The sequence below is a fragment of the Giraffa tippelskirchi genome, chromosome 7, assembly GCF_054371585.1.
Source record: "Giraffa tippelskirchi isolate mGirTip1 chromosome 7, T2T-mGirTip1v1.2.pri, whole genome shotgun sequence".
Taxonomy (NCBI): domain Eukaryota; kingdom Metazoa; phylum Chordata; class Mammalia; order Artiodactyla; family Giraffidae; genus Giraffa; species Giraffa tippelskirchi.
Window position 1 is genome coordinate 76,144,591 of NC_137281.1, and position 11,493 is coordinate 76,156,083.

Genomic DNA, 11,493 nt, shown 5'->3' on the forward strand with positions numbered 1-11,493 from the left:
ATTCAACACCTACGTGACAATTCTAAGTCAATTAATCCTAATCACAACAAAACCTCAAGCAATGACATAAAGAAAATGGCTGATTGGGGCCTTCACAGTGATGCAATAATACATTAATAGGGATAGCAGGTTACGTTTTTCCTTCTGTATAAGGTCCACAGAATATGGTTGTGTTTATTTTTTAACTACACTGGCTAAAAAGACAGTAAATATAGTAGAATCTGAATCATTCAATGATCAGTCATTAAGTAAAAGATCTAAAATATTTATTATGCAAAATTATGAGCCAAACACTTTGCTGGGCATCTTCACATAAACTACACTATCTAATTAAGGGATTCCCTGGTGGCTCAGACTGTCAAGAGTCTGCCTGCAATGCAGGAGATGGGAGTTCGATCCCTGGGTCTGGAACATCCCCTGGAGAAGGAAATGGCAACCCACTCCAGTATTCTTGCCTGGAAAATCCCATGGCTGGAGGAGCCTGGTGGGCTACAGTTCATGGGGTCGCAAAGAGTCAGGAATCGGACATGACTGAGCACGCGTGCCACGCACACATACTACTCTTAGTAGCACACATACAAAATCTCACATGCTCCAGGTTGCAAGGCAGAAGCAGTATTCTGAGAGGAACCTAAGTCAGACCAACTTGCTGGTCTTGGAAAGACTCCCAAAGAGGCAAGAGACAACTGGGAAGTATCCTGGAGACACAGACGCTGGTGGCAGCCGCTTGGGGGAGCTCATTTCACAAGGATACTGATGCTGGCAACTATTATTTAGGAATTCTCTTCTAGTTTACTAGTGTCAGGAACCAGCCCACAGGCACCAGTCCTGGAACACTCTAGACCAAGGAGTAGCTGGGGGGACCCAGTCCTGCCCACCGACGGGCCAGCTGCCATAGAACCCCCCCAAGCCCTCAGCTACCCCAGGACCCGCCCTGTTTACAAGAAGGCTCAGGAAGCAGCCCACTCACCAAGGCGTGAGCAAGAGCCCTGGGTCCAGCAGCCCGTCGATCCCACCCTCCCCACCTGCCAGCAGGCTAGCACCTGTCCTGGGCCCAGCCTCATCCACCAGAGGTGGGGCACCAGATCTGGGACAAACAAGGCCCTACAGCCAGCTCGTAGGACCAGGCCACTCACCAGCAGTCTGTCACCAGCTCCAGGACACCCTGGGCCTGGTTCCCCTACCTACAGGCCGACATCAACCAAGAGTTTAAGGTACAACATAGAAAAGACAGTCTCTTCGACAAGCTACACGTAAAAGTTGAGGTTAGAACATTATCTCACAGCATATATAAAAATAAACTCAAAATGGATTAAAGACCTAGATGTAAGACCTGAAACCCTAAAACGTCTAGAAAAAGACAGAGGCCAAATAATGACATAAATCATAACTATATTTTTGGACCTGTCTCCTAAGACAAAAGAGATAAAAGCAAAAATAAATAACTGGATTTAATTAAAAGTGTTTGCACAGCAAAGGAAACGATCAACAAAAGAAAGAGACAACCTATGGAATGGAAGAAAATATCTGCAAATGATATTAATGACAAGGGATTAATGCCCAAAATATATAAACAGCTCAACAATTCAGTATCAGAAAAACCAAACAACTCAATTAAAAAATGGCAAAGGGGAAAAAAGGGACTATTGTACACTGTTGATGGGACTGCAAATCGCTGCAGCCATTAAGGGTATGGAGGTTCCTCAAAAAATCGAAAGCAGCTATCATATGATTTAGCAATTCCACTCCTGGGTATTTATTCAAAGAAAACAAAAACAGGAATTTGAAAAGATATATGCACCATAAGTTCACTGCAGCATTATTTAAATAGGCTAGATATGAAAGCAATCTAAGTGTCCACTGAAAGATGAATGGCCAGAGAATACATGGTATATATATACAGACAACACACAAAACACAGTGGGATATTCAGTTCAGTTCAGTTCAGTTCAGTCGCTCAGTCGTGTCCAACTACTCGCGACCCCGTGAATCGCAGCACGCCAGGCCTCCCTGTCCATCACCAACTCCCGGAGTTTACCCAAACCCATGTCCATCGAGTCGGTGATGCCATTCAACCATCTCATCCTCTGTCGTCCCCTTCTCCTCCTGCCCCCAATCCTTCCCAGCATTAGGGTCTTTTCCAATGAGTCAACTCTTCGCATCAGGTGGCCAAAGTATTGGAGTTTCAGCTTCAACATCAGTCCTTCCAATGAACACCCAGGACTGATCTCCTTTTGGATGGATTGATTGGATCTCCTTGCAGTCCAAGGGACTCTCAAGAGTCTTCTCCAACACCACAGTTCAAAAGCATCAATTCTTCGGTGCTCAGCTTTCTTCACCGTCCAACTCTCACATCCATACATGACCACTGGAAAAACCATAGCCTTGACTAGACGGACTTTTGTTGGCAAAGTAATGTCTCTGCTTTTAAATATGCTATCTAGGTTGGCCATAACCTTCCTTCCAAGGAGTAAGCGTCTTTTAATTTCATGGCTGCAATCACCATCTGCGGTGATTTTGGAGCCCAAAAAAATAAAGTTTGACACTGTTTCCAGTGTTTCTCCATCTATTTCCCATGAAGTGATGGGACCAGATGCCATGATCTTAGTTTTCTGAATGTTGAGCCTTAAGCCAACTTTTTCACTCTCCTCTTTCACTTTCATCAAGAGGCTCTTTAGTTCTTTGCTTTCTGCCATAAGTTTGGTGTCATCTGCATATCTGAGGTTATTGATATTTCTCCCGGCAATCTTCATTCCAGCTTGTGCTTCTTCCAGCCCAGTGTTTCTCATGATGTACTCTGCACAGAAGCTAAATAAGCAGGGTGACAATATAGAGCCTTGACATACTCCTTTTCCTATTCATCAAGAGGCTCTTTAGTTCTTTGCTTTCTGCCATAAGTTTGGTGTCATCTGCATATCTGAGGTTATTGATATTTCTCCCGGCAATCTTCATTCCAGCTTGTGCTTCTTCCAGCCCAGCGTTTCTCATGATGTACTCTGCATATAAGTTAAATAAGCAGGGTGACAATATAGAGCCTTGACATACTCCTTTTCCTATTTGGAACCAGTCTGTTGTTCCATGTCCAGTTCTAACTGTTGCTTCCTGACCTGCATACAGGTTTCTCAAGAGATAGGTCAGATGGTCTGGTATTCCCATCTCTTTCAGAATTTTCCACAGTTTATTGTGATCCACACAGTCAAAGGCTTTGGCATAGTCAATAAAGCAGAAATAGATGTTTTTCTGGAACTCTCTTGCTTTTTCGATGATCCAGTGGATATTGGCAATTTGATCTCCGGTTCCTCTGCCTTTTCTAAAACCAGCTTGAATTATTCACCCATAAAAAAGAATGAAATCTTGCCATTTCTACAACATGTAATGACCAAAGGGTATTATGCTAAGGGCAACAAGTCAGATAGGGAAATATATACATGGAATCGAGAAAAACAAATGAACAAACATAACTGAACAGAAATAGAATCACAGATACAAAGACCAAACAGATGGTTTTGGGGGAAAAGGGATTCGGTGTACAAAATTCAGTTACAAAATAAATGAGTCACGGGTAATGAAATGTACAATCTGGAGAATACAGTCAATAAATATGAAGCATCTCTGTATGGCAAGAGATACCAGCTAGACTTATCATAGTGATCATTTGGAAATGTATAGAAATATTGAACCACTGTGCTGTGTACCAAGAACTAACGTAGCATGTGACAGGTCAATTATTCACCAAAACCAAACATACAAACCTACAGAAAAAGAGATCAGATTTGTGGTTACTAGAAGTAGGGAGATTGGGGAGTGGGGGAATTGGATAAACACAGTCAAAAGGTACACTTCCAGTTATAAGTACTTTATCTCACAACTGGGAATGTACTATACAACATGATAATATAACTAACACTGCTATACTTTATAAGTGAAAACTGTTAAGTAAATCCTAAGAGTTCTCATCACAAAGGAAAAAATTACTTTCTATTTCTTTAATGTTACATTTATATGAGATGATGATGTTCATTAAATTTACTGTGGTAATAATTTCATGATGTATGTAAGTCAAATCATTATGTTGTATACCTTAAACTCATACAGTGCTGTGTATCAATCATATCTCAACAAAACTGGAAGAAATATAAAAACAAAAATAAACAAAACAGTGTGTTACTATCAACAAGGCACTGACATCTGGGGCAGTAAAAGGAAAATAAAACAAAGTCAGCAGTGGCTGGAGAGCTCTCTAAAACAGAGCTGGAAGCCACTGATGAAGTATGACTTAAGGACAACAGCCCAGATGGAATCTGAACTTCGACCACTTACTATCTTAACGGAGGTATCCAGAATATGTACCCTATGTTCCAGAACCTCAAAGTATTTATCCAACCCTTGCTCTAAAGTAACTCGTGACAGCCTATTCATTAACAGCAAACACTTCCTTGCATCGTGGTCAACCATGGTTCTTGCCAGATAATGACGACCTTGTGGTCGTCATCTTTATAAGACCCTGGGCTCTTTCCCACTGTACAATCTCAAACTGCAATTCTTAAGACCCCAAATAAATTATTTTATTTGTAGCCCTCTGCATTTTCTTGGTCGATAGGACTGGTTCATCTTTACTTTCAATAAAGTTAACTTGAGAACATCCCTATAAACAGGTTATTCTCATTCAGATACATTTCTATATGCCCCTTGAAAGTGAGAAAAAGCAGTGTGGATAGAGCTAGATGTGCTGTTACCTGTTCTGTTCCCAGTCACTCAGCCACATCCAACTCTTTGTGACCCTTTGGACTGTACCCTACCATAATGTACACACACCAGAGACCCATGTAAAATTCCTAGTGGCCTCCACTGAGAAACACTGATATTAAAGGTTTAAGAGTTATATGTAACGTAATTTTCATGGATAATATAAAGCTGACAATGAATAAAATTTAAGTTAAAAAAGTAAGCTAGGCTTTATCATTTGCAATGCAAAAGCACTGATGTATTGATTACATCGTACTACACAATATAGTAAGACAACAGAAAAGCATGCAGTCCTTTGGGGCTAAATCAGCTCTGCAAATCTAACAAATGAAAAGACCACCCCAATTTCAGCAAGGACTGAAAAAATGCTACCTTGGTTACCTTTTAATTGTTAAATCCAATGGCCACTTTTCAGCCTTCATTCCATCTGCCTTCTTTCAGCAACTCCTAACATAACCACTTCCTCCCTCCTCTCAGCTTGCGTTTTTAAACTTTCCTCTGGTTTCCTAGCCCTCTGAGCACTGTCTCCTTCCCTAGTTGTTCATTCATTCATACCTTAAATGCTGATGCTCCCTACAGTTTTGTCTAAACTGCCGCTTCTCCTAAAAAGAAAAGTTCTCCCTGGATGATTTCATCCATTCCCATATTTAATTACTACCCTCAATTCTAAATGCTGATGCTTGAATCTGTATTTCATCTAAACATGCATTTTCTTTTGCAGCTCTCCTGGTTTCTATATACTTTGCCTGAAGAACTCCCCCTGTTCTCCACCTGGCAAAAATCTTCTCAGGCTTTATGACCTAATATATTACCACCTCAGTGAAGCTTTCAACAACTTTTCCAAATAGTGTTAGTTGTAATTCTAGTTCAGAAGTCATTTCAACTATACCATCTTGTGAAAAACTCACAAAATAGGCAAGAATTATCATACTCTCCCTAGAAATAAAGGCACTGAAGTTTGAAGAGATCAAGCAACTTGAACAAAGAAACATTTTATAAGCAGAAAACATCAACTTAAATCCAGGTCTTTTCACTATAGGTCCAATGCTCTAATACACTGTGATGCTCTCAAAAAAAAAAAAAAAAGAGAGAGATTCAGAAATTTAGTAGTTTTACCACTGTTAAGAAAAACTAATTAGTATTGTCTGTTTCTAGAAATTAATTTCTAATTAAATGGTTAATCCAAAAACAAATTATTAATAATTACTATTTTAAATTATACGCACACAGCCAAACTGGTTAAAATAAGCGTTCAAGACAAAAGAAAACACCTCACACCAATCAGAATAGCCATCATAAAAAAGAAAACTACAAATAATAAATGCTGGAGAGAATGTGGAGAAAAGGGGACTCTACTGCACTGCTGGCAGGAATGTAAACTGGTACAGCCACTATGCAGAACAGCATGGACTCCTTAACAAACTAGGAATAAAACTACCATATGACCCAGCAATCCCACTAGTGGGCATATACCCTGAGAATACCACAATACTAAAAGGCACACGTACCCCAATGTTCACTGCAGCACTGTTTACCATAGCCAGGACATGGAAGCAACCTAGATGTCAATATAGAAGTTGTGTGTGTGTGTGTGTGTGTGTGTGTGTATTATATATATATAGAGAGAGAGATAGATACAGAGAAGAATGTGTGTGTATATTATATTTATATATAGGAATATTATTCAGCCATAAAAAGAAACAAATTTGAGTCAGCTGTAGTGAGGTGGATGAACCTAGAATCTGTTATAGTGAATGAAGTAAGTCAAAAAGAGTAAAACAAACATCACATATTAACATCTAGTGGCTCAGTCGGTAAAGAATCTGCCTGCAATGCAGGAGACCTGGGTTCAGTCCTTGGATCAGGAAGATCCCCTTGAGAAAGGAATGGCAACCCACTCCAGTATTCTTGTCTGGAAAATCCCTTGGATAGAGGAGTCTGGCAGACTACAACAGTCCACGGGGTTGCAAAGAGTCGGATATGACTGAGCGACTAAAACCTTCACTTTTCTTTCAACACATATATATGGAATCTAGGAAAACAGTGAACCTATTTACAGAGAAGTCATGGAGACACAGAGGCAGAGAACGGACTTCTGGACACTGCGGGAAAGAGAGGCTAGGAGAAACTGAGAAAGTAGCATTGACATATATATATACTATCATGTGTAAAATAGGTTAACTATCAGGAAGCTGCTGTATAACACAGGGAGCCCAGCCTGGTGCTCTGTGATGACCTAGAGGGGTAGAACTAGGGGTTGAGGGGGAGGCTCCAGAGGGAGGGAATATACACACACACACACACACACACACACAATTATGACTGACTCGTGCTAATGTGTGGCAGAGACCACCTCAAAACTGTAAAGCAATTATCCTCCAGTAAAAACATCATCACTGCAGACACTGTGGTAAAGACTGGTTCAGGAGATTCATACACGGTGGCTAAGTACAGGGGATGGTGAATCTAATGAAGAGCAGAACACCTGTATGATCTCAAAGTGTCCCCCCATAGGTAACTAGAAAAAAATCCTATAACTGGGAAAATTAACATCATAAAGATGGGCACCCTATGTCTCCTGACACGAAAGTCTAAGAAGGTAATATTGTAGCCTGGATATTTAACATGAATCAAAATGTGAGGAAACTGATTAACATGCTATAAAGTAATTGGCTTGTATTCTTCAAAAATATCAAGGCAGTGAAAGACAAAGGCTAAATAACTATTCCAGATTAAAGGAGATTAAAGAGATATGAGAACTAAGTAAAATACATAATACTGGACTGGATTCTACACTAGAGAAAAAAATGCTAAAAAAATTAAAATTATTTATTGGGACAAATGACAACACAGGATTATAGATTGTAAATTGTACTAATGATAAACTTCCTAACTGTAACAGTGCTGCAGTTGTGAATGAGAATATCCTTGTTCTTAAAAAATACATGCTAAGGTATGAGGATAAAGGGATATGGTGTATACAACCTACTCTCCAACGGGTCAGAAGAGAGAATAATACGAATGTGTGTATGTCCGTGTGTGGATGGAGAAAGAAAGAGAAATAAAGCAATGTAGTAATTTTTTAAAAACTGTGCCTGCATCAAGAGTAGTTCTCTGTATTATTCTTGCAACTTTTTTGCAAATTCAAAATCATTTAAAGTAAATCATCAAAAATGAGACCAGAGGGTGTGGGAGAAATGGGTGAAGCCAGTCCAAGGCACAAAGTTCCAGCTATAAAATAAATAAGCCAGGGGGATATAATGTACAGCATGATAACTACAGTTAATAATACTGTACTGCATATTTGAAAGTTGCTAAAAGTGAATCTTTAAAGTCCTCATCTGAGCGGGGAGAAAAAAAAAACCAAACTGTAAGTATGGTGACAAATGTTAACCAGACTTGCTGTGGTGATAATTTCTTAATATATAAAAAACCTATGAACACTATGTTGTACCCTGAAATTAACATATCGATGTCAATTATACTTTGATAAAAAAAATCAGAGTACAGGATCAGGGTAAGCTTTAAGTTTTTTACATCGATTTTGTCATTTGAGTTTTTTAAAAAGGCAAGAAATATCACATTTTTATAAATGAGAGAATGTAAGCTCAAGAGAGGTTAAGTGACCACTTCCAGGACACAGGTCCCTGTTTCTGTACAACCCTACTGGTTTGCAATTCAATGGCCAAAATGTTTCTAATTCCTGAAAGCCTCAAGGTCATACACTGTCTACCACTACTAAAGTTTTAAACTTCTAATGATTTGTACGCATTCTCTGCTGCTGCTGCTGCTAAGTCGCTTCAGTCGTGTCCGACTCTGTGCGACCCCATAGACAGCAGCCCAAAAGGTTCCCCTGTCCATGGGATTTTCCAGGCAACAGTAGTGGAGTGGGTTGCCATTGCCTTCTCTGATGCATTCTCTAATAAGGTACAATTATTTCCTTCTCCAGCGGATCTTCCCTGCCTAGGAATTGAACCGGGGTCTCCTGCATTGCAGGCCGATTCTTTACCAACTGCAATACAAGGGAAGACCAAGGTACAATAAACTTCGTCAAGTAGTATATCCAAACGCTCAAGAGAATGGGCTCTGATATGAGATTGTCTGAGTTCAAACTCAGGCAGGGCAGTGTTTTAGTTCTGCTATTTTAGGCAAATTAACCACTTGTGCACGAATTTCCTCATCTGCAAAGTGGAATCAAAGAAGTATCTTTGGGTTGCTCTTATATCCTCTGTGGCACCTGAGAGTCACAGAATAGTTTCCCGTAAGTCACACTCACTCAGCCAGACACTTGTCAGGAGGACCACGTGAGATAATCAATGTAAAGCAGTGTGCACAAGCACTCACAGTCAGCCATTTTTATTTCAACTCCAACATGCTCAGTCACCTCAGTAACACTGGTCACAGTCAAAGCCACACATTTTTAACAAAATCAGACCCAAATCTGACAAAATAGGAAATGAAAGGCTCTAAGGGGAAAACATCTTAGAAGTTCACAGTCCATAAAAGTAAATCACTTATAAGCATATCACATGCAAAACAGACTCTACAGACTTAAACATTAATTTAACAGTTGAAATATCTGCTAATAGAACAGTAGAGTTGCAACAAGCTTCTTGTTGGAATAATCCATCATCTAAATGCACAGAAGGAAAAATGAAAAATTATTGAAGTTACATTACTTATAAACTTTGCTAACCTGAGAATAAGAAAATAAACAAAAAACTCTATTCCACACACTCCACACAGATTTCAGCTAGCTTAATACAGTCAAAATGTAAAATCTCAACTTCAACTACTAGCAATTTCCAGAATGCCTTTTAAAATTAATTAAATTAAATTTTAATCAAATAAATTATTTAATTAAATAAAATAAAATTTTAATTTATCTTTCTGACACCGCAAAGCCACCAGCATAGCTACTTTACCTTAAGTTCAGCATAAATCTAGTGTCAGCCTATTATGTTCAGTGAGAACTGAGAGATCAAAAATAAGAAAAAATGTAAAAATGATTACAAAAAATGCAAAGTTACCAGAATTCTGTAAGTTTAAAACCACTCCCTCTCCCCCACCACACACACACACACACAAATCTTTCCCTTTTTCGGTGGTACTTAAAATACTCGTAATAACTTAAAAAAAAACACGTATACATTGTTTAGTGTTCATTTTTAAAATCCACATTATTTGCTAAATTTTACCACTTGCCCACACTCTAAATATTCTCTCCTCATACACTTATTACTGTGTTTCCGAGCTTTGTTTTTTGGTTTGAGGGTTGTCTTTTACTTTTGGTAGAGGGTTTTGTTTTTTCTTTTTTGGTCTGTTATGCAAAAGACATTTTCCGGAAACACTGGTGTCTGAATAAACCAGCTTGTTCATTCACAAAGCGCCTAAAACACCTCCTTGCTTCTACACTCAAGGGTCACAGAACAGTTTCCCATAAGACACAATCTAACTTTCCCTCTCAGCTCCCCAAACGTGAATCCTTCCACCCTAGCGAGAGAATTTCTCCAGGTGTCATCGAGCAAACGTTAAAACTAGCTTGAAGTGTTTATTCAAAATTCAGACTCTTGGGCCCCAGACCAACTCAATCGGGGTCTTTGGGGGTGGCACCTAAGCGGTCCCAATGGTTCTTTTTCACTAAAGTCTGAAAAACTCCTGGAGATCCCCTCCACACACTCAACCCAAACTCCCAACAACTCCCACCACTCCCAAGTGATACCGCGGCAGGAACCGCCCGCTCCGCTCCCGGACGGTCTCAGGGCGACCCCGCCCCTGTCCCGGGAGCCCCAGCCCTTCAGTCCCGTCCCCACACCCCAAACCTTTCTCCTCACTTCTTCATATCGCTGCTAAAGAGGCCGAAAGCGCCGGAGGGGGAAATGGCTGAGGTCGCCTCCTGACCCAGCTCCGTCGCCTCCCCTCCTCCCGACTGCTCATTGTAAGCGAAGCTGTTGCTGGACATCGCTGCGGGGTTGCCGGGTGTCGAGCTGGTCCTTCCCGGGGTTCTCTCTGACGGGCTCCGGTCCCAGCGACTGGAAACAAAACTAGTTCTCGTGCAGAGGGGCGCGCGCAGGCGCTTCCGGACTCGTCACCGCTCGCACAGCCGACCCGGCGGGCCACCCCCTGCGCATGCCCAGTGTGCGGGCAGCCAGAGCCCACCCCCACCCCCGGCCATTCCGGGGCCTGACTGGAGCTCCCGCCTCCAGGCTTTTGAGGTAGCCGAGCGGTTCGAACCCAGCCTCTGCGCTAGGCAGGCCCTCAGCGTGCTAGGGACTAAGCTCTTTTTAGAGGTTTTTTTTTTGGAGACAGATACCCACATATCCATTTTGGTCCCGTAGGAGATTCCCCGGACCCGGACACCTCTTTTTTGGATTCCTATTGTAAGCCAGAAGCTTTCAGATTTCTCCTGAAACACCATTTAACACACCAGGTCAATTTTGCTAAACTTATCAGGATTGCTTTTCCTGTTTAGGCTGGTTTCTAATGCTTTCCCTCCAGCCTGCTTAGTCTTGCTGTTACATCTGCCCCAGGCAATCTTTATGAAGAGTTCTGCGTTTTAAGGAAATTTCTAAAACCCTGTCTTTCTGGGATCTGCCACCACCAAGATGGGATCATTGTAGCTTCAAAGGAAAATCCTGGGGCCATTGGTTCCAAGGAGCTAAAGGCGTGCTTCCCACCGGCATCTGGCTACCAAAAGTAGAATAAAAGAAAATAGAGCTGTCCCAAATACCAGAAGTAGCCCATTAT

At 41.0% G+C, this 11,493-nt stretch overlaps 1 protein-coding gene across 6 annotated transcripts in view; it reads right to left on the reverse strand.

Moving 5' to 3' along the window:
• AP3B1 (adaptor related protein complex 3 subunit beta 1) overlaps positions 1-10,847 on the reverse strand; it is a 234,808-nt gene extending 223,961 nt beyond the window's left edge. For 5 of the 6 annotated variants that reach the window (XR_014058467.1, XM_081505951.1, XM_081505949.1 and 2 more), the window contains exon 1: positions 10,581-10,847. Coding sequence is in view for 4 of the 6 variants with exons in the window: in XM_081505951.1 (XP_081362077.1) it covers positions 10,581-10,708 (128 nt within the window). In the remaining 2 variants the exon portion in view is untranslated. Of the gene's footprint in view, positions 1-9,671; positions 9,720-10,580 lie in introns of all 6 variants that reach the window. The other variant, XM_081505950.1, reaches the window with a different exon arrangement.
• Between the last annotated feature and the right edge of the window lie 646 nt (positions 10,848-11,493).